The 22,682-nt window shown below is 44.9% G+C and overlaps 1 protein-coding gene across 1 annotated transcript in view; it reads right to left on the reverse strand.

The window, feature by feature from the left end:
• Positions 1 to 103: 103 nt before the first annotated feature.
• The window catches only part of WARS (tryptophanyl-tRNA synthetase), a 29,125-nt gene continuing 6,546 nt past the window's right edge, over positions 104 to 22,682 (reverse strand). Inside the window, exons 5-11 of the mRNA XM_015424441.1 lie at positions 22,257 to 22,376; positions 20,066 to 20,248; positions 15,537 to 15,637; positions 12,561 to 12,673; positions 7,603 to 7,776; positions 3,843 to 3,983; positions 104 to 1,427 (exon numbers count right to left, since the gene is read on the reverse strand). Coding sequence (XP_015279927.1) covers positions 1,269 to 1,427; positions 3,843 to 3,983; positions 7,603 to 7,776; positions 12,561 to 12,673; positions 15,537 to 15,637; positions 20,066 to 20,248; positions 22,257 to 22,376 — 991 coding nt within the window. The 3' untranslated portion in view covers positions 104 to 1,268. The remainder of the gene's footprint in view (positions 1,428 to 3,842; positions 3,984 to 7,602; positions 7,777 to 12,560; positions 12,674 to 15,536; positions 15,638 to 20,065; positions 20,249 to 22,256; positions 22,377 to 22,682) is intronic.

Genomic DNA, 22,682 nt, shown 5'->3' on the forward strand with positions numbered 1-22,682 from the left:
GCATGGAAGCCTCATATCATATAGAGTTCTGTCATCTGCACATGCATCTAATGATCACTCTTCTACTTTAAGACATAAAAACAGCGGTCCTGATGAATGGGGTTCCAGTCTATGTCTAGTCCTTATGACACAAAAACAGAATGAAAAACAGGGAGCTTTATTTCAATTTGTCTAGCGAAGCAGATAACTTACTGCACGGGGAATATGTCATGGCCATGGGAGGGCTGTATTCTGCAGAGTATTTCTTGCAGAAAGGTTATCAGGACACCAAAGAGAGAGAGAGAGAGACACTCAGAGAGATAATGCTCCTAATTGGAACAATATGACACAGTAAGAGAAAGAAAAGTACATCCTTTGCCAAGAGACAAATCACTAACAACACAGCATAGCCTGACCATTTTTAGTTCTCAGTTATCGGATGGGCATTGTCAACCTTTGCACAACACCTCTGCTGGGATAATACCCCTGTACTCCACCCAACCCCTAAGAAATAATTGCTATTATTATCTTTCCCCTCTTTATAGGGTTGAACTGTACAGCACATATTTTCTGAAGTCTCCCTGAATGAGTAAAATGTACATGTCAGCATAAATGCCAAGCAGGCATCGTTCACAGTAATATCCATAAACCAATTTATGCTTTTTATTAAAAAAACACACTGCAGGAATATTTGTACACTTTAGAGTGAGCTTGTGAAATTCACTGGCTGATCAAAAGAATTAACTTTTGAGAAGACACAGTACCAGAGTCAAATCCCTTTGCACTTAAACTCCTTGAAGAGAAGGCAGCATTCAGGACAAAGCCATCTTTGAAACAAAAACTCCTACCCGCAATGAAAATATGCTTAAAAGCTCCCAAGATAGTAGACTCTGATGTTAACATGATTTTCTTTTATTAATGTGATTTTAGCATTTTAGGCACCAAAGTCCACAAGACGAGTTCATCAGGTTATGCTGTTAGCCAGCATTACAGCCCAATCAAATCTTTTCATTTTGTATCCCTTTAAATGGTAAAATAAAAATATATATACATGAAGTCTTCACCCAATGCCAGTCTCTTCTGAACCGTACAGAGAGCATCTTAACATTTTCTCATACAGTTGCTACTGATGAACGAGGACGAACTTTGAAGGTTTAACTGCCTTAAGAAGCAACGCCAACTGGTGCCCATATATAAATTAGGGAGAGGCAACGTAACAACAAAAACGCTACGATAACATTGATCCACTGTGCTACAGGTATGGACAAATTAACATGCGTGGTCTGGAATTAGTAGTCGAAAGCCAGCTTCCTTGGAGTCATGAATTCCTTCACCATTTCACTCGTGACTTGCTTTCGCCTTTGCTGGTGAGTCGCGATCAAGGGCTGCAGTGTTTCAATCAGTGCCTTCTTCAGCTCTCCTGTTAAGAGGGCTCCGCTTGTATAGGCCTGCCAAGAGAATATCAGCAGTTATAGCCAGCAGCATCTGGAAAAGACAGTCAACTTACTCTGGACACATAACACAGATTAACTATCCCTTAAACCCTTTAATCCCCCCCACACTCTGTTCCACAACACATGATGAATCTTTGACTATTTTAATTTATGCCTGTGGGACTCAAATGCCTTGATGAACTTCTCAATCAAAACACTTGTAATTTTGCAAAACAAAACAAAACAAAAACTGCATGCTGCTGGTTCTCACAAGGAGATTGCCAGAATTTACCAGGAAGTTTCAAATCACTACTTGACCTTGTGCCAAAAATGCAGCTGCAGGAACAAACAGGACCAAGATCAAGATGGGGAGCCGTGTTAGTCTGTCTGTAGCAGAAGAAAACAGCAAGACTCCAGTAGCACCTTAAGTGATAACAACATTTGCTGCATGGGATGAGCTTTCGTGAGTCACCACTCACACAGGACCAAGTACAGGAGCACAGTGCCAGGAGTTTTGCCAGTCCTCAACCTTGGCTTTGCGACTGGGCCAAGTAGGCTTCCCAAGTCCCCCCGGGGGGCGGGGAAACCCCTGCCCCAGAGGCCCATTCGCCGCCGCCGGATCGGGCCCCGGAGGCCCCACCCTGACGTGCGCGTCACCCGGAAGTCATACAAGGGAAAACTTTGTGTGTGTGTATGTATAAGTGAGAGGAGCACGGCACCATGTTCCACCAATGCATTGCCATTTCAGCTGTTCAATATCCCACAGCATCAAGAGATTCCCCTATATACCTTCTGTTCTTAAGCAAGTTGTCACGAGTTAAAGGGTATGGCCAGTGAAGATCACACAGTTGGGTTCTTAGTCTGTTGCTAGAATTGGCTTCAAGAAGCCATGGATGGGTTAGCTCCTTTTCCTTCTTGGTGTAGAGGGAGGAAGGTGTTAAACAATTAACAGACATTAGCGTTTATGCTTTGCTGTTGACTTCCCTGCCTTGAAGTATATTAGGAGGGGCTGTGGCTCAGTGGGAGAACCTCTGTTTTGCATACAAAAGGTCCCAGGTTCAGTCCCCAGGAGGAGGAGGAGACTGGATTTATAGCCCGCCCTTCACTCGGAGTCTCAGAGCGGCTTACAAACTCCTTTCCCTTCCCCTCCCCACAACAGACACAAGCGCGTCACCCGGAAGTCATACAAGGGAAAACTTTGTGTGTGTGTATGTATAAGTGAGAGGAGCACGGCACCATGTTCCACCAATGCATTGCCATTTCAGCTGTTCAATATCCCACAGCATCAAGAGATTCCCCTATATACCTTCTGTTCTTAAGCAAGTTGTCACGAGTTAAAAAGGACCAGTCAGCAGGTGGTGCAAAAAGCCTCTTCCTGGTACCCTGGAGAACCGCTGTCAGTCTGAGTGGACAATACTGATCTTGATGGACTAATGGTCGGATTCAGTATAGGGCAGCTTCATGTGTTCCATCTGTGTTACATTTCTGGGTGTGCTTTTTCCCCTCCTCACTTCTGTGTGGAGTTTAGCTCACTTGCCTGTTGGGAGTCTGCCATGGGAGCCGAGGGAAGTGAGGATCCTTCTGGCACAGATCACAGGGAGGGAGGAAATCCAAGGTATTCCCCCCCCCAATATATAGCAGTCAAAAAGAGCAAGAGTCCAGTAGTGCCTTAGACTAACAAATTTTGTTTAAGTGGCGGCGAAAGAACAATGGTGGCATCCGGCGTTCCGAGGAGGCGACGACCAGATCGGATGGAGGTGGAGTCGGGGCGACGCAACTGCAAGACGACACAGCACGGCAGGAATTTTGTTAGTCTTTAAGGTGCTACTGGACTCTTGCTCTTTTCTATTGCTACAGACAAACTAACATGGCTACCCATCTTGATCCCACTCCTATATAAAAAGCCTTGGTGGTGGTGGCCGATGGATTTGCTGTCCCTGGAGACTGAAGAGATGACAGAGTGTATGTGTGGGGTTAAAGGTTACCAGGTCTGGCCCTACCCCTTACTGGGGAAGTTCCCTCTGAGCAGCAGTGTTGTTCACCAGGCTGTGCCCTCAGAGTAAGGCTGTTACGCAAGCACATAACCTTATGACAAATGAGAGAAGAAGAATCTCTGCCTATTGGTTTCCCCAGGAATTATCTTGAGAGAGAATAGTGGACACATTTCTTTTGAGGCAGTTCAGAACCACCGTCTTTGCAGCCACTGGATTTATGCTGTTCCCATTATTCCAACGGAGTGTAGATGAGCTCTTCCTAGTGGAGCAAGGCCCTCAAGAGACAGACGCACCCACTCACATGCAAGAAGAGTAATAGAGGGAAATGCAAATGTTTCAGGAGAACTGCAAAAGGTTGTCTGCCTCTGGGGTTTTATCATAGCGGCAGTGGAGATGCAACCCTATGGGGAGGCAGCAGCAGCCCAAAACGGCTTACCTGTTTGATCTGCTCTAGCTTGTCATCATCTTCAAGGAAGAACGTGAGGTACATGTAAGAGACATCCACATCGCAATTGCCCCCGTACTTCCGGTGCTCTTCGACAGTGTCTTTCCCACCAGAGAAGGCATGCTTGTTGATCTAGAACAGGAAAAAAAGGGATTTCAGGATATGGCCAGGCAATCGTTTGGATGGCACTTTCCATCCAGCGGTAACGGTCTGCAACCTGAACCCACCGTATTTGCAAGCCTGCTTTGGACACATAAACAGTTTAGCGACCAACACATTAAAATTTGTTAAGTACAATGGGATTATGTGTATTCCGTCTGATGGTATTTCTGCAGCTCGACTCTTAGAATCTCAGATGGACGGAAAGGACCAGAGGTCATCAGGAGACAGCCCACACTCTGTTCTGCCTCTGACTCACATCCACCTGGGCTACAGTGAGCCCACTGGCAGAAAGCAGGAGCAAGCGAGATCTGCCATACCAAGGGGCCCGCACAGCTAACAGCTCTAGATCAGGGGTTCCCAATGTGGCGGGCGCCATGGTGCCAGCCGACAATTTTCCCGGCGCATGCCAAGTGTTTTCAGAAAGTGGATGGGGCCAGATGGGGCTTTTGCCTAGCAAGATTTCTCATTGGCTGTGCAGATTTTTTAAAACATTGGTTTGACAGAAGCTGCCTCCACAGCACAAGGATCTTCACTGTGTGACTGCAGCTGCTGCAGCAGCCATTTTGTTACTGGCTCCGACCCCCTGTGGCAGCCATTTTGTGGCTATGCCTTCCGAGCTATGTCAGAATTCCAAAGGTGCCCACAGGCTCAGAAAGGGATTTGGGGTCCCCTGCTCTAGACGAATAAATGCTTGCCAACTATGCAATGATTTTCAAGTGTGCCCAAAATACAGCTGCAAGAAATAAAAAAAGATAGATTCATTAAGGTAGTCATTCAGCCTCCTGAAACTACCAATTCAGAAAGAATGTGGAGCCCGTCAAATGGAGGAAACCCGGCTTACTCCACGCATGACCAAAACAGATGAGACCGAAATCTTCCTCTGTCACCAAGAGTCTTAAGAACATAAGAGATGCCAATGTTGGATCAGGCCAAAGGCCCATCCAGTCCAACACTCTGTATCACACAGTGGCCAGAAATACCAGTGCCATCAGGAGGTCCACCAGTGGGGCCAGGACATTAGAAGCCCTCCCACTGTTGACCCCCCCAAGCACCAAGATGACAGAGCATCACTTGCCCCAGAGCCCCTATCTATACCTTGTGGCTAATAGCCACTGATGGACCTCTGCTCCATATGCTTATCTAATTCCCTTTTGAAGCCGTCCATGCTTGTAGCCGCCACCACTTCCTGTGGCAGTGAATTCCATGTGTTAATCACTCTCTGGGTGAAGAAGTACTTCCTTTTATCCATTCTAACCCGACCGCTCAGCAATTTCATGGAGTGCCCACGAGTTCTTGTATTGTGAGAAAGGGAGAAAAGTACCTCTTCCTCTACCTGCTTGGCTTGCCCGTTTGGTGAAAAAATAGTACTTTTCTTTTCATAGCTAAATCAGCTATGAGAGAGACTGGATATGGTGGGCTGGTTCACCTTTCCCCATGCAAGAAGTGTTCCCTTGATCCAGGAGGCTCTTTAACTGATCTACTTCGTTTCTACCCTGCCTTTCCCACCGAGGGCGACCCAAAGCATCCTCCTCTCCCCCGTTCCCTTCATTTTACAGCATTCTCCTCTCCTCCATTTTTTTCTCACCACCACCGTGGGAATTAGGTGATGCTGAAAGTGTTTGACTGCCCCAAGTTCACCCGGCAAACGTCCCTGGAAGAGTGAGGATTCAAACCCGGGCCTCTCAGATCCTAGCCTGACACTATAACCTCTATACCACGCTGGCTCTCTACAGGCTTTTGCTAGCCACTACTTTCCTGCGACTGAGACTCATTTTTCAGTTTTACCCTTCCAACCACTGGGGAGCTCACTCTTAAGGAGAACATACACAGCTGCCAAAGTGCCCTGGAGGTATTTCACAACATACCTGAGAATCGTGTTTTGTCCCGTCAAACATTTGTCTTTTGTGATTCACCGTTTTGTACGAATGCCACAGCGCAACACGCCCACAACACTTCGGGTTGGATCCTGCCAACTTTCCCCCCCTCTTTTGCTCAGTCTGGCCCAACTTCCCACCTCAATACAGCTTCTGTCCATGCAGGTCCCACGACACCTGTGAATACCCTTTTTGGTGGCCAAAGGGGGCTTCCCTCTTCCCCAGTCTGTAAGTGGGAAAGGCGGTTGGATCCAACCCATTCAGGATGTAGAGACGCTATGCTGGAAAACACAGTGCCACACAGACAAAGTCCAAGGGAACAAGTGCATTTGCTTCTTCGAGGCTGATCAGACTGGGAGCGTGCAGGGCCGTGGCTAAGCCACAGACTGGCACAGAAAGCTTGGCTGGCCTAGCAACTGTCGCCATGCAGCCCGTGATTTCTGGTGCCAGGGAGAAGCATCCAATGGAGACGACTGTTTGTTAGCCTGATTTATATCCGAGGCGGTCACTCCTGAAGCCATGGAAACCTGCACTGTATTTTTAGAAGAAATGACATCACCAGGCCTCACACTTACGCCAGCTCTTGGCGGATGCCAGGTGAACAAACAGGATGGTTAGTACATTAAATATTCCTCTGTTAGTTTAGTTGCCAGGGCCAGGATCAGGCAGGCATAGTTACGTGTGTGTGTGTGTGAGTGTGACACCCAGAAGTTTCAAAATATGTTTTGGTACAAATTATACAAAAACTAAGGAGGAGAGAAATGGAGGGGATTTTTCAATCAGGGTGCCTATAAACTGTCAGCAAGCTGCCAAGCATTTTTTTTTGTTTCCCTTTTCATGCGCATTCCTTCTCCTGCACTTAATTGCTGCTCTGCTGCAACCAGTATCTTTCAAGGCCGCTGGAGGAGTCGCTGAGGTTATTGCTTTGGCTTTAGTCAGGATGAGCCGTGGGAAGCTCATACCTGTTTTGCTTTGGGTAGCAGTTGGTTCTCAAGCCTCATGGCGCACGGGGGAACCATAGTAATTGGATGTTGCTGATAGAATGTACCATAACCTTCCATGCACATAGTTTACCTGTCATTTCTAACAGTGTTCCTGTTAGGAATGAAGCTACCTATAGCTTCAAATAAAGTAAAACCTTCCTGCAAGTGTGTACTTCATTGTCGCTGTGGGTCCTGACATAAACACAGGTAAGAAACAAGAGTCACCTCTGCTATCTTCCCCAAACAGGAAGAGCCAGACTTCTCTTTGTGTTCACTCTTTAAATGAAGAATAATTTCCTCTCTAACTTGGCTCCTCCTTCCATGCTTGTGGTGGGATTTTTTTTTTGTTTAAAGCACTGGTTACTTATACGGTCATAGGGTGCCACATGTTCTTTTACTTTAAAAGCCCAACGGTTTGTCTTAAGTCCAAAGACTGGTCCTGAGAGGCTGTGCATGATCACAGTTGTCCAGCCAATCAGTACTCTCCACAGCCACTTCCGCTGCAAACTGGCAGAACTTGTTTCCCCTCTGGTCAAGGGAAGACTGCACAGATGATAACAAACAATGTGGCAAACTGAGCCTTCCAGAAGAGAGTAGCTCTTGGCACAGATATCTAGCCTTTTCCCTTACCAGTTAATAAAACTGAGAAAACACACTGCAATCTACTTTTTAAAAATACATATCTACTATTTACTGTATCTGTATGCTGCACTGTGAGAATTCTTCTCTTACCTTTGTTTTTATTTGTTTGGGTGTGTCGGTGAGAAAGATGGACGAGTTGGGGTCACTGGCGCTCATTTTCGTCTGCGCCCCTTGCAAGGCTGGGAAGAAGACGGAATGCATTAACGCCGGCTTGGCGTAGCCGATCCGCGGGGCCACGTCTCTTGTCATTCTAAAATAGGGATCCTTACAAAAGGGTGGGGGAAAAAGCAAGCATGAATGGCCTTGCGATAAAGAGAGCACACACAGTTTTACCTCATTGGCACTCAACTGGCTCAGTCTCTGCCCACTGGATATCATGTGAACATCTCACTGTTAATAATATCAAGTCACCTAGACCTTGAAGATGCTGCAAGGCTCCTAGCCTAATGGCCCAACTCTTAACTGACCCCTATATATCAGAGTGGTCACAGGCCACAGTGGGAAAGGTGGGTACACTGGAACCCCTCTATAATTGTGGTGAGGTAGCCACCTTGCAGGTGATTAGGAGGAGAATGACATTGTAACGACTAGCAAAATGTGCAAAGGGATGGCTGTCTAGCACAATTCCTTAGTTGGGGCGAATTGCAAGCAGCAGCACACCCTCTGAAGAATGTTTTAAGAACGCCCTGGTCCTGGTGGGTGCACATGGCTTGTGTTAGGTTGTGCAATTCAAACCTTAAGCTAACGACCTAGGAAACCTTTAGGCGGGACTTTCACCCTGTTCTCCAATCTTTGCAAAAGGGAAATGAAGCAATGCAAAAACGTTGCTTTAAAAATGTTTTGAAAGCTCTCTGGACACGGAGGTGGTGGCCCCCTACTTCTCTCAGGATGAGGGGCTTGTGGCCAATGCGGGACAGAATGTGTTCTGGTTCTGTCACCTCCTTCGGAATACAGGATGAACTGAGGTGGAAGCATGTCCCTCTGCAAGGCTCATCAAAGCTGGATATTTTCACAAATGGAGCCAGTGACAGAAGGCCAGGGCTTTCTGTATTCCGCATCAAAGGGAAACCCAAGCACTGTACCAATCCTAAAGAGAATTTTGGCCCACCAGTGAATTCTCCTACTTGGCTGCTTTTCAGTGGTTCAAACACAGGGATGTTCTCTCTGCCTACTAGGTGACAGGTTCTTTGAAGAAAGAATTAGGCCAGGTACTGGGAGGCATAGATGGTGTTTCTGAATTCATGCCTAAAGCCAGTTACTATTGGTGTAGAAATGCCTGACCCCAAAGCTGGACACTAAACTGTCATGAATGCATTGATGGGTAAGGCTCTATGGCAGTGATCCAGGACAATTCACAAAAAACAACCAGGGCAGGTCACGGACCACTGTTTGATGAGCAGAAGGAAAATACACAGGCGGGCCTGACTTCCCCATTCCCCCTACTTGTCACCTTCTAGTAGTCCAAACCCTGGGACAGAACAAATTGGTTCTACATATACCTGGTGAGGGATGGTGCTGCCTGAACTTAATATTAAACCCCCCCCGAATCATGTGCCTACCAAAGTCATCTTAGCCAAAGCGATAACATTGTAACGACTAGCAAAATGTGCAAAGGGATGGCTGTCTAGCACGATTCCTGAGTTGGGGTGAATTGCAAGCAGCAGCACACCCTCTGAAGAATGTTTTAAGAACGCCCTGGTCCTGGTGGGTGCACATGGCTTGTGTTAGGTTGTGCAATTCAAACCTTAAGCTAACGACCTAGGAAACCTTTAGGCGGGACTTTCACCCTGTTCTCCAATCTTTGCAAAAGGGAAATGAAGCAATGCAAAAACGTTGCTTTAAAAATGTTTTGAAAGCTCTCTGGACACGGAGGTGGTGGCCCCCTACTTCTCTCAGGATGAGGGGCTTGTGGCCAATGCGGGACAGAATGTGTTCTGGTTCTGTCACCTCCTTCGGAATACAGGATGAACTGAGGTGGAAGCATGTCCCCACCCTATTGAAAGGACCCAGAAAAGGACTGGCAGATGGAACAGACAGCTCTAAGCAACGGCCTTTGGAAAAGTAACACCAGGAGACAGCATGGGGAAGAGAGACACCCTTTGAAAGATCCAAAAAGGTCTTTGGTTAAGGTCTGGAAGACAAGACTTAATTTTCAGGTGGAAACCTGTCCACAGTCTCGGAACAGCTTACAATCTCCTTTCCCTCCCCCTCCCCACAACAGACACCCCGTGAGAGAACAGCTCTGAAAGATCTTGTAACTGACCCAAGGTCACTCCAGCAGCTGCATGTGGAGTATGGGGAATCAAACCTGGTTCTCCCAGATTAGAGTCCACACTCCTAACCACTACACCAAACTGACTCTACTTTCCTAACTAGTTGTGGACAGAACACAAGAGAAGCCATGTTGGATCAGACCAGTGGCTCATCCAGTTTATCACTCTGTGTCACACAGTGGCCAAAATCTAGATGCCATCAGGAGGTCCACCAGCGGGGCCAGTACTCCAGAGACTTCTCCCACTGTTGCCCCCCAATCACTACAAATACAGAGCATCATAGCCTCACATAGCCCCATCTATGCCTTGTGGCTAACAGCCACTGATGGACCTCTGCTCCATTACAAGACCACTGTCCTCACCTGCAGGTAAACTGGTAAACTGGTCTGCACAGTATGTTATGCTTAGGAGCCAGGTGTAGCCCATGCAGGATGACCTCCAGTGTGGTAGGGACTGAGGCAGTGGCAAGCTCAAGTGCCTAGCCCAGCACCAGTGTGAAAAGTGAGCCCTTATGCCTCAATATATTATTGTGCCAGCTCCCTGTTAGCCAGTGGCAGAAGGTCTAGGAGAATAGCCTGAGCATCTTATATCGTTGCCCACTTAATCTCCAGCAAAGCATATCGGAGTCACTTAAACACCACCAGCATTGCTTATGCAAAGTGGGGAAAGTAGACCAGGCTACAGGATGAGAGACAGAAAGGAGAAAGGCTCACCAGTGTGCTTTTCCCTGCGCACCAAGAGCAATGAAGAAAGACATTATTTAAGACTGCCCCAAGGAACTGGAAGGATCCTCTCAAAAGGAAGATGCCCTTTTGATTCCCTGTGGTTACGCAGTCTCTGTTAGAGAGGCCACATTGTTAGGGTGCCCAGGTACACAGGAGTGTGCATGGATTCCTTGAAACAAGGTAACTTGTGCCAGCTCTCCTTGAAGGTAAGCCCCAGCTAAACTCTCTTAGTTTAAACCTGAAGCACAGTGAGTAGGAATAGAGGGGAATGTCCTTGAGGATGTGGAGAGTATAATTCCATTGCCCCAGAGTAGTCACAGACAGTCTGCACACAAATATTAGGGGGAAGGCAGGCTTAGACCAGGGGATCCAGGCAGAGGGATTTGGCTCCAAACATTTATTTAGATATTTATAGCATGCTTTTTGCTCCCAAAACGGCTTACTCTTTCCTACTCTATTTCACCCGCACAACCACCACCCTGTGAGGTAGGTTAGCCTGACTGGCCCAAGGTCACCCAGCTGCTTCAGGCAAGCATTCTCCTACCAATGCCCCCCCTGCCTCTGGGGGTGGTGGGAGAAATGGTGGGGGTTAGAAATAACATCACATCATGACAGCTGATGCTCTATGGTAACACCATAGAGTTTTTACAACATCACGCAGCACACTAACATCATATCTGAGTTTTAACCCAGACATGATGTCAACATGTGGCGTGTAAGAAAGGGCCACAAAAACTAAGCACTGGTGCAACCTTTCCTGCCCTCTCTCTCATGATCTGCCTAAGTTCACAGAATCCGCATTGCTGTCAGATGGCCATCTAGCCTCTGTTTGAAAACCTCCAAAGAAGGAGAGCCCACCTCCTCCTGAGGAAGCCTGTTCCACTGAGGAACCGCAAAAGTCAGGAAGTTCTTTCTAATGTTTAGCCGAAAACTCTTCTGATTTAATTTCAACCTGTTGGTTCTGGTCCGACCTTCTGGGGCAACAGAAAACAACTCTGCATCATCCTCTATAAGCCCTTCAAGTACTTGGAGATGGTTATCACATCACCTCTCCAGTTCTCCAAGGGCTAAGGCACACCAAATATTTAGTGGAACACACTGAGTTCTTGAAGTGGTTATTTATCACTGTGTATACACAACAGCTTCATTTTGAGTCAAAGTGAAGGATACTTTTAAGTCATTCATGCCCATTAGAATGGCCACTGGAACATTTTGTGTGTGTCCCTGAAGTGGAGCCTGTGCAAGATGGAACCTGATTTTGACGCAATGGAGTTATGTGCCAATGCCCCCCCACCCCGAGGACCTTACCAATAGCAAGAACCCATCTTTTAAACAGCATTTCTGACCAAGTTATGAGAAACTAATATCTACTTACCCTGTTTCCCTTCTGATGTAACCAAAGGGTGCCAAAGAGCATCAGTCTCTTGGAATGTTGCATCCAAAGAAGCAAACTTGTATATTTTGCACCCCAGCTCACACTCAAACTTGACACATGAAGCGAACTCATACTGAATCAGACCACTGGCAAGGTCAGTATTGTCTACTCAGACTGGCAGCAGCTCTCCAGTATCTCAGGTAGAGGTGTTTCACATAACCTGATCCTTTCAACTCAAGATGCCAAGGACTGAACCTGGGACCTTCTGCATGCCAAGAAGATGCTCTACCAGTGAGCCACGGCCCCTCCCAGTTCTCAGGATGCTGAATGCTACAGGCTTAGATTCTATATAGTAGAGGCTGCAATTAAACATATGCAGGATATACCTAGCCTCCTGGTATTTATAAAGCTCTTTTGTCATATTTATTTATTTAGATATTTATACTCTGCTTTTCTCCCCGGTGGGGACCCAAAGTGGCTTACAACATCGTTCTCTCCTGCATTTTATCTGCATATCATGGTAGGTCAGGTTGAGAGTGTGTGACTGGTCCACCCAACAAACCTCCATGGCGGAGTGGGAATTTGAACCTTGGTCTCCCAGACAATCTGGCAACCTCGCTACTACAAAGAAGGGTTCCATCCAGCCTAAAAGATCTTAAACAACTGGCTTCGTACCTGATCAATGGCACACGGGATCAAACACTGAACATCCTTCCTATTGTTGAAGATCTGAGGAAACGATGTACAGAAGGACGGAGCAGCTTGAATAGCAGGAAAACTGATCTTTCCTAGAAAGGCACAAATATATGTTTGTGGATTAGCTTTCCATAGTGAACAAGTTTTCCCCAACCCTCCATGGTAGCAATGGTGTAGTAAAACTGCTTCTAACAAACTGGTTCTCTCACGTTCTCAAATTTTAACTGTACAAGAACAACTACTTATCGATGTCCAGCAACCTTTGCAGCATGACTGCGAACACAGAACAAGACCCAGCTCAGCTGCAAAGAAAATAGATGTAACAACAGTGAGTTGTTTTACTGTATTGCTAGTGCCAGGTATGTTCTGCTAGTGGAAGGGCCTCTTGCAGTGGTGGAGCACACCATCACGAGTGGAAAAGAATTGTTGGATCCAACTCATTAGTTCTGAATGATACCACATCAGCTCCTTGCTTCTTAGGCCTCCCTCTGGATGCATGGCCTTACTGGCATAGTTACTTTTTTACAAGGAAGCTGTGGGCTACCAGACCCTGTAGGCAAAGTACTCTTCTAAAAGTCTGCTTCTTATACCATTTCTTAAGGCCTTGGGTCAGAAAACAACACAAGGGGCATAAAGGAACCTGGAAATGGTGAACTTAATGCGGATTGTGTTGAGGGTCCATGCATGTAAAACGCTGGCTCCCTATGAACTGCAGTTCAGAGACAGGGAGCTCACTTTGGGCTCTCATCCCACCCATTCCCCTTTCAAAAGAGGATCCCCTCCCAACCAGGCCCATAGCCATGGGGGCCCCCTTGGGGCAATGCCCCCTCCTGAACTTGCCCTGCCCCCTCCCCGGGAGGTGGAGGGAGCCTGGGGCTGCTGGTTAGGAGGGAAGTGGAAAGAGCACCTAGCTGGCTGGCTGATGCCAGCCCAGCAGAGTGAGCGAAAGCGGGAAGAGAAGGAGTGCATCTCCAGCGCTGGCACAGCTGGCTCCACTCCAGCCCAAACTGCCAAGCGAGCGAGAGCCACGAGCAAAATTGGAGAGCAGAGCGTGGCTGGTTTGCCTTCCCCTCCTCACCCACTGGATGCCCGGCTGTCATCTCCCTGCTGCTGCCCTGACTCCTCAGAGCTAGCTGCTCATTTGGGGTTTGTTTGGTGTGTGTGCCTTTTTTGGGGGGGAAACAGGGACACAGCTGCCCCCCTCTGCTGGCCCTCCACTGAAACTTTCTGGCTATGGGTCTGCTCCCCACATATATTCTATCTGTAGCTAGGGCCTAGCAGGTTTCCCACTTAACCAGCATCTGAATTGCAGTTTAATGCTAGATTCTAGTTAAGAATAGATATAATCCAATCTCTTCTTCTTCTTCCCCCCTAACCCACTGGATGCCCGGTTGTCATCTCCCTGCTGCTGCCCTGACTCCTCAGAGCTAGCAGCTCATTTGGGGTTTGTTTGGTGTGTGCCTTTTTTGTTGTTGTTGGAAACAGGGACACAGCTGCCCCCCTCCGCTGGCCCTCCACTGAAACTTTCTGGCTACGGGTCTGCTCCCAACATATATTCTATCTGTAGCTAGGGCCTAGCAGGTTTCCCACTTAACCAGCATCTGAATTTCAGTTTAATGCTAGATTCTCGTTAAGAACAGATATCTGGCATGTATGATACATAGAGAAGTCTGATGCCCTTGTTATCCTTAGCCATGATTAAACTGAGAAGGGGAGGCGGGGAGAGAATTCATACCGAAAGGGTATGAGACAGGAAAAGGGTGTACTGATTTCTAAGGAGCCTCCTAATTTCTTAAGTGCAGTTAAGAAGGAGTCAGCACCGCCATCCTTAGCCATACTAAAATGTCACTTATGCCTATAAGGCTAACAGAGACAATCCATTCTCCACTAGAAACTATTCGATGACAGGCAGGCAGGACAAATACTTGAACAACTCTGATGCACATGCCATGAATACATTTCACCACTGGCTGGAGCAGCAGATGAATGCAGAAATTAGAGAAAGAAAGACTCTGTGCCCTGAATTCTAACATGTGTCATAAGGCATCTTATATTTCTTAAAGTGATGGCTGTCGAAGGCCTGGACAGCAGTGCTGTACTGCATCTAAATAATGTGGTATTTCAAGCAGCTAGTACAAACACTCCCAAAGGAGTAATCTGTAATATCAGAACCTAGGCTTTTTATATGAAAGTGCCTGATAACTCCTTAATCCAGGAGTGCAAGAGAAAAACAGAATTTATCAACATGCATAGTGTGGGGCTGCTGCAGATTTAACAGAATGTATTCTGATGTTAGTTTCGGGTGGGTAGCTGTGTTATTCTGTAACAGTAGAGCAAAATTTAAATCCAGTAGCAATTTAAAGGCCAACAACATTTTCCAGCAGGGTATAAACTTTATGAATGATGTATGTGAGCTTTGATGGGCAAGAGCTTATACTCTGGAAAATTCTGCTGGCCTTTAAGGTGCTATTGGATTCGAATTTTGTATTCTAATACACAGATTACTGACTGTTGACTGCATACATCTGATCTCTCCCCCTTCTTTTAACGTTAGATATTCTTTTTTCTTCTTTTTTTTTAAAAAAAATCTGTTTTTCATGTTGGGTTGCAACACCAGTATTCTTACTGAAAAGAACATTCCACTAAACCCTGTAGTTTAAATGAGATTAGTTTAAATGAGATAAAACTGTTTTAATTGCAAAGCTCTTATTATTCTTTTAAGTAATTTGTCATTCTTAATTTTGTAAGCCTCTCTGAAAGCCTTTCAGGGCCCTGTGGCTGGAGTATAAATGTAGGAAAAGATAAAGGGTGTCTAGAGTTGGGATAGCAGTGCCTATCTCTGCTAGTGGCCTATTTACAAAAAGAGAAAGTTGCCCACTGTTTGCTTTGCGACCCACTGGACTTGTTCCCAGTTACTCGCCTTTCTGTGCTACTACAAACATCCCAGGAACTCACCGATGCAGTCGCTGTCTGTAAAGCCAAAGATTCCTTTGACTTGGTTGAACGTAACATGCTTTTGAACTTTTATGATGTTCTTGTAGAATTCTGGACTTGATCTAGCAGAGCAGGAGTGGAGAGACAGAAAGGGAGAAGTTTAGACTGTGGAGGGGGAACCCACCTTCCACAGAGCACTTGCAAGCCTCAATTGCAATCTGTTTTCCCAAAAGCATGGGCTTCTGGCATTCTGCATGGAAATTTAAGCTATGGATGATTTCAGCTTAAATTAAATCCATATGTGATCTTGATCATAAGATTTTTTTTTAAAATGAAGAATCTATGAAGTAGCACGTTGGAAAGATAATCTGCAAGTTTACCGAAAGCCCCTCCACTCAACACGATCTTTTCTTAAATGATTAAAGCATTACATTTTATAGCATTACATTTTATAGCATTACATTTTATAGCACGCCACCTTTAACACTGAATGATCATAGCTGCAAGCACTTTAATTGTTTAATTGTTAATTGTTTATTGTATGTTGGTTTTAACTGTTTTTAAATGTTTTATATGACCAGGCGCATGGTGCCGAAAGTGTAAGCCGCCTGAGCCCGTTTGCGGGGAGGGTGGGATATAAATATAATAAATAAATAAATAAATAATAAAGAAACAATGCCATAGAAGTAGGACCATATTTTGACAAATAATTTACTCGGTATTTGAGTTTGGTGTACAGCAGAACTAAGACTTTCCCCACAATGTATATGAGTCTAATAAGAGACCAGGCCCGTACATATTCCATAATACGATAGAGAATCTCTTTAGAGTGCCTAAGTTGTAGACAACTGGAAAACAACTCAAGCCAGGTAAGTGGGAATGACTATGTTCAGTATACATGCTAACTCCTGCAGTTAGTGCTAAACTTGCTGCTGCTAAAGATACAGAACCTAAGTGTAGCCCAAGTCAGGCTTATTTATATGACTTGTGGTCTGTCTCTGTTCCGGGAACTGCTCTAAATGTCCCACATTAGCGCTTCTGTAAATAAAGATTTCCAAATTTCAGCCTTCCCTCCCATTCTTCACATTGTGACTAAGACAAAACCATCATTAAGGAGAGTCAAAAGGTGGTCAGATGCAAGTAAGCGAGCAGAAAGTGTCAAGGAGTGAAGCTAAATGGATGCAAACATACTTTTAACTGTTCTTGGGCCTGAAAGCCTTTGAACACTTTATAATGCACAAGGGCAGCTTCCTCATTGGCCAGCTGCATGCTCAAAACCCATGACACGTTATTCTAAGTTTGGTTCTTCTTTCGGTAAGTTGCAGTTCCCTCTGAAGATGAAATACTTTCAACCAGTTGCTGTAGCACTGCATCCTCTACTGGGATTTAAAAGGGTAACCACATACACATGGTAACACTGGTGACTGATGGTTCTTTTGCCATCAAATCACAGCTGACTCATGGTGACCCCATGGGGTTTTCAAGGCAAGAGACATTCAGAAGCGGTTTGCCATTGCCTGCCTCCACGTCATGACCCTGGTATTCATTGGTGGTCTCCCTTTCAAATATTGACCAGGGCCAGGACGATCAAGGCAAAACTTTTAATAACATCCCAAGCGATAATTTTTAGAAGCATCCCTTTTGTTTATATTATGCTCTTGTAAATATAAATTTAATTTTACAACAGCAAGAACACCCAGTAAAGAACTGTAGTCTGTTAACATCACAGAAATGAGCCTGGGAGAGCCTCCGACTCACTAGCTCCTTCTCCACTCCCCTTGTGCATGGGTTGTGAAATTAAACAGTTCTGAACTTAAGGAAAACCACAGCTGCTTTTTTCGTCAACCAGATCATATATTATGGTTTGTTCTCTTTTCTCCATGCTAGGATTGAACCGTGCTTTAGAAACTTTGTTCGGAAGTAACAGAACAAACCAGAGTTCATAATTCAGTTGAGATATCACACTTTGGTCTGCCATAAATATAGTAGTATTCGAATTCCAAGCTGCAGCTAAGAGGCAGAACTAAGGGTAGGGAATCCATACACTTGAGATGTGCCTTGCTAGCAATTGTGCTATTTCAGGGTTGCCACTAAAATTTTTATTTTTCATTTCCCTGACTTTCCCTGACCAACATTTGTCAATTTCCCTGACCACCATTCAAATATAACCACAAGTTAAAAAATGAGTATTGCATTAAAGCAAGGCAAGGTTCCACTCTACAACGACACAAGTCTCAACTGCAAAAATATTTGTCAAAGAGATTTAATATCAGCTTCTTTCAACATTAACTGCAGCAACATCTTGTTTTGCAATTGCACCAAAACTTACACCAAGATACAAATTTCAATTCAAGTAAACTCTGAATGCTAACAAATGACATAACATTTTTGTTATTGTTTTAAAGGTACACTAAAAATTATATAAACGTTCTATCTAAAAGGGTTGGGAAAGGGCATCATTAAGTTCTACTCGTATTCTGCTACAAAAGACGTTTGACAACACAGTTCTTAAAAATTGTAAGAAACTTACCCCAAATAGTCCAGATCAGAAAAAATAAAGGTTTTGTTGACGTCAAATCCACAGGCTATAATATCCTTGACGTTTTCTATCGTATACTGGTATGCCTTCTCAATGGTTAGATCTTTCCAGAGGTATTTCTCACTATTTGGAATGAATCTATTAAAAACAGTAAGCTGAAGTTTCTAGATAGCTCCCTGCGATGTTTCCACTAAGTAAATATTTTGTGCATGTTTTACTTCTCTGTTTTAATGTGGGGTTTTATCTGTAGGTTGCTGTGATTTAACATGCAGACCTGTAGAGTAAGAAAGAGGGGGGCTGGATGGGTGACTGAAGTGTGTTATGACTGGATGTAGCCCCACAGCCAGGAATTTTTTCGGGAGGGAGCGTGTCACTAGTTAAAGCAAATAAGATAATCTGCAGGCCCCCACGAGCCTGCGGGGAGGAGGCCGGCACTGGGTCTGTTGTCTTGCAGCTGCCTTCGGATCGATGCTACAGTGGGGCCTTGTCAGGGAGGGAGGGAGGCGGAGGTGGGTGGTGCGTCCAGCTCCCGGCTCAGGTAGGCTACTGGGACAGAGACGTATGTCAATCAGAGGCCTGGCGGCCTGGCTGACCCCGGCCGGCTCGGTGCCTCATCCCCGCAATGTGCAAGGCTCCCTGGCCAGCTGGAGAGGAGAGGCTGGAGAGGAAGAGCTGTTCACTCCCAAGTGCGGAGCAGCAGTGGCGGCAGCATGGAGTGGGCTCAGCTCTTCTTCATCATAATTAAAATGGAAGAAGGAGGAGATTGGATTTATACCCCGCCCTTCACTCAGTCTCAGAGCGGCATACAAACTCCTTTCCCTTCCCCTCCCCACAACAGACACCCTGTGAGGTAGGTGGGGCTGAGAGAACTCTGACACAAACTGCTCTGACAGAACTATGGCTTGCCCAAGGTCATCCAGCAGCTGCAAGTGGAGGAGTGGGGAATCAAACCCAGTTCTCCCAGATTAGTCCACACACTTAGCCACAACACCAAACTGGAGATTGGGTGGGGGACGCAGCAAAATTGAGAGGGCGTACCGACTGTGGTGCCCCCCCCCCGGCTACGGCCCTGATTGGATGGTAGCTGTACCCTAGGGGGGAAAGTTGGCTGTTTTGTTCATGGTGGCTTGGTGTGTGAGAGAGAGTTACTGAGTGTGTGTGAGAGTGGAAAGAAGACATGGAGTGAGGTGCTGGAGAGTGCTGTGAGAGAAATTGGTGCCCTGTGGAGTTTATGAGCCTAAGTGGCAAGTGAGGAAAATAGGCATGTGTGGCTAGGCCTATTTAAGGAACTTTAGAGAAACAAGAACTGTACACCTATCTGGAACCATTACACTTACGACACTATACCGAAACCACTGCACTCTTATACTTCTAAATAAATTCTATTTAAGAGAAAACAACTGTTTTATTTTGAGTAAGGATCCCTTTTTCTACCTTAGAGCCATTCCCATCTACTGACTGTTCTGCCATTCTACCAATTATAACTAAGCCATCCTGTACTTTAGATTCAAGCTAAGATTTCTAAGGCAAGAACCTTTGGTGGCAGTGAAAATAAGTAGAGAACAGTAAAGTAGATAAGGTGGCAGAATAATACGTGTCTTCAGAACACTACAGAGAGGTGCCTTTACACAGGTTAAACATAAAGGAGTTTCAGAGAAAGAGCAAAAATATTACACACCCTCACTCTGTTATTTGATTGGGCTTTGAATTTAAAAAAAAAGATTGAAATCTATCAAAGTAGGACATCACACTCGTTAGCTGGTCTTCCATCCTATTACAAAAATAGCCATCCCTTTACCAAAAAAATGTAAGCTCCATTTATCTTGTGCAGATAGCCAACACATTTATCTTCAACTTTTTTTCTTCTTCATACAACAGTACTAATGGAATCACTGGTGCAATTAAAAAAAAACACAGAAAAAAGGAGACGCATACTCAGAAAAGAAAAAAGTCTCAGAAAACTTCAAAAGACGTTTGACGACGCAGTTCTTAAAAATTGTAAGAAACTTACCCCAAATAGTCCAGATCAGAAAAGATAAAGGTTTTGTTGACGTCAAATCCACAGGCTATAATATCCTTGACGTTTTCTATCGTATACTGGTATGCCTTCTCAATGGTTAGATCTTTCCAGAGGTATTTCTCATCATCAGTCAATTGTATGACTAAAGGAACATTAAATACTTCCTGTAGCCACCTAATAAAAATGAAAGGAGATTTATTTAGGCATTTTAGGGCAGGATCCTTACATATGTCACTGTCATCTGTACGAAAGAGCTTGATCTGAGTTAAAATCTCATATATTTATTAATTCACTGCATGGCCTTTTGCAAGTGTGACTCAGGTTTAAAGACACTTTTCAAGGTTCCTCTCCACCTACCCAACCCCCAGACTTGGTGTGCACACCTGCTTGTCGACAGGTAGGTAAATGTAACATCCATTTATTTCCCAGAAGAGAAATGTAGAATGGTCAAGAGATCCACCGCTTGGAAAATAAATGCATTACTATTTCTGCACAGGGTTTGCTTATATCTTACCTGAGTCTCAAGACACAAAAGCAACAGAGTTCATTCTCAGGCTGAACAGCAGAGTAAGAAACTCACAACTACCTCCCCCCACCCCAAGTGACTCCTGCTCCACGCCCAGGAGTCTTTTGACAATGTATTTTATATTGTGCCTGCTTTATGCTACATGGAACTATGGGCTTTTTCTATAGTCCTGCAACTTAGTTGACTATTTTCATTTGTCAGTGTAGCAATTCCTTCTTCCTGTACTACCAGTTCAGGTCTTCACTTTCCCTCTGTTTTGTTTGTTGCACAGTTTATTCCTGCAGACATAAGAAAAATATGGGACAAAACCTTCAAAAGATTCTCTAGAAGTGAGTTTTTGTGATGCTATCACAGAAATGGGAAATAGATTTTGCGTTGGTTGTGTATTAGAAGCCCTATATGTGATTGGCTCTTGGTGCTTCAGCACAATTGTGCCTTCCCTGTGTATTTCTATTTTGTGTAAAGGGAGCAAAACAAAAACCACCACCAAAACACCCCCCGCCAGATGAGAATTCTCCATTTTCCTTGTATTCCAACCAATGTTTTTATCTGTGAGAAGTCTTATCTTGAGGCATCTCATGGGCTAGGAGACACTGAGTCAGATCAAAGTTTAACACTTCATTGTTTCACATGATATATTTTCCCACCATTCCTTGTGCACATTCAATAAGAATCCTAGCACAGAACCCACAATGTGGTTCCAGTGGGGTCCAGCTTTCCACTAAAAAATAAGCGTTCAAACTCCCTTTCTTCTCCTCAACTGATAGTCTGGAGCAGAGGTTCGTGACCTTATTGAACTTGTGGCACTTTGGGAAGTTTGAGAAAAGGCAGTGGGCATCGAAACAAAATGGCTGCCATGTAGAACAATTATAAAAGGTTGGGAGGTCCCAAGCCAAGCAGGTCCCAAGTCAATCATGACTTCCAGGCATGCACGCACGCACGCATGCACATGCACACACAATACTCACAATTTTTTTTAAAAAAATTAAAAAATTGAGATAACAGCTTCTCATATACTCATAAGAGATAGATTTCCTGTAATTAGCAATTTCAAAAAACATAACACAGAAACTTGCCCCAGGCCTCTGAATGTTTTAAATATAAGATGCGCTATTCAGAGTATCTGAGGAAGGAATTCTCCACTGAGCAACTGATTCAGTACTGTGCATACTCTTTGATCATACAAAGAAAACACACATACAAAATGTGGAAGAGTTTGTAGAATTCAGTTTCAGAAGAGCTTCAGCTTCCAACAGGTGTATATGGAGACGAAATCAAACCCTTTTCCCCAAAGGCTGCCAAGATATGTTTGAACATATGTGGGAAGTGCTGAGTAAAACCTCAGAGGTAGGAGGAGATCTTCAAGATATATAGCTTTAGTGCCCCTCTGACTAAACAGAAGCAGCATCAAGATGAAACTAGTAAATACAAAGAATTTATATAATTTGATTCATAGACTCCAGCTGTCCTTAGTATACATTTTTGTAAAGGTGCAGGACACATACAATCGTGAAAATAAAATCCTCCCGCAACACAGTTCTCTGAATCAGGGCTGCAGGCTGTGCAATGCAGCATGAATCATCAGCACTGACCACTTTCAAAATACTAAGCAAACGTCTATGCAAAATGAACTGTGTTCAGACAGCAGTTACTTACTTTGTAAAAATAAATGGGATGAGGTGGCCGACATGCAGTGCCTCGGACGAAGGACCTCTGCCCGTGTAGAGGTAAAAGGGCTTCTTGTTCTCATATGCATCAAGGATTTGGTGCATATCTCTAAAGAGAGGAGAAAAGAAATATGGTATGCTTTTTCACAAGACCTTAATCAAAACAAAGAGACTGAGAAGAAGTGTGGGAGGCAGGCTTTTGCACCTGAAATTTGTATTCTAAAAGACAAGGTGTGTGAAGTGCCATAAAGTTGCCTCTGACTTACAGCAACCCTATGAATTAATGCCCTGCAAAACGTCCCGTGTTCACAGCTTTGCTCAAGCCTTGGAAACCGAGGGCCATGCCTTCCTTTATCGAGTCCATCCATCTCACGTTGGCTCTTCCCGTTTTGCTGCTGACTTCAACTCTTGTCTT

This window comes from Gekko japonicus, unplaced genomic scaffold (genome assembly GCF_001447785.1).
Source record: "Gekko japonicus isolate JY-2015 unplaced genomic scaffold, Gekko_japonicus_V1.1 scaffold44, whole genome shotgun sequence".
In the NCBI taxonomy this organism is placed as follows: Eukaryota; Metazoa; Chordata; class Lepidosauria; order Squamata; family Gekkonidae; genus Gekko; species Gekko japonicus.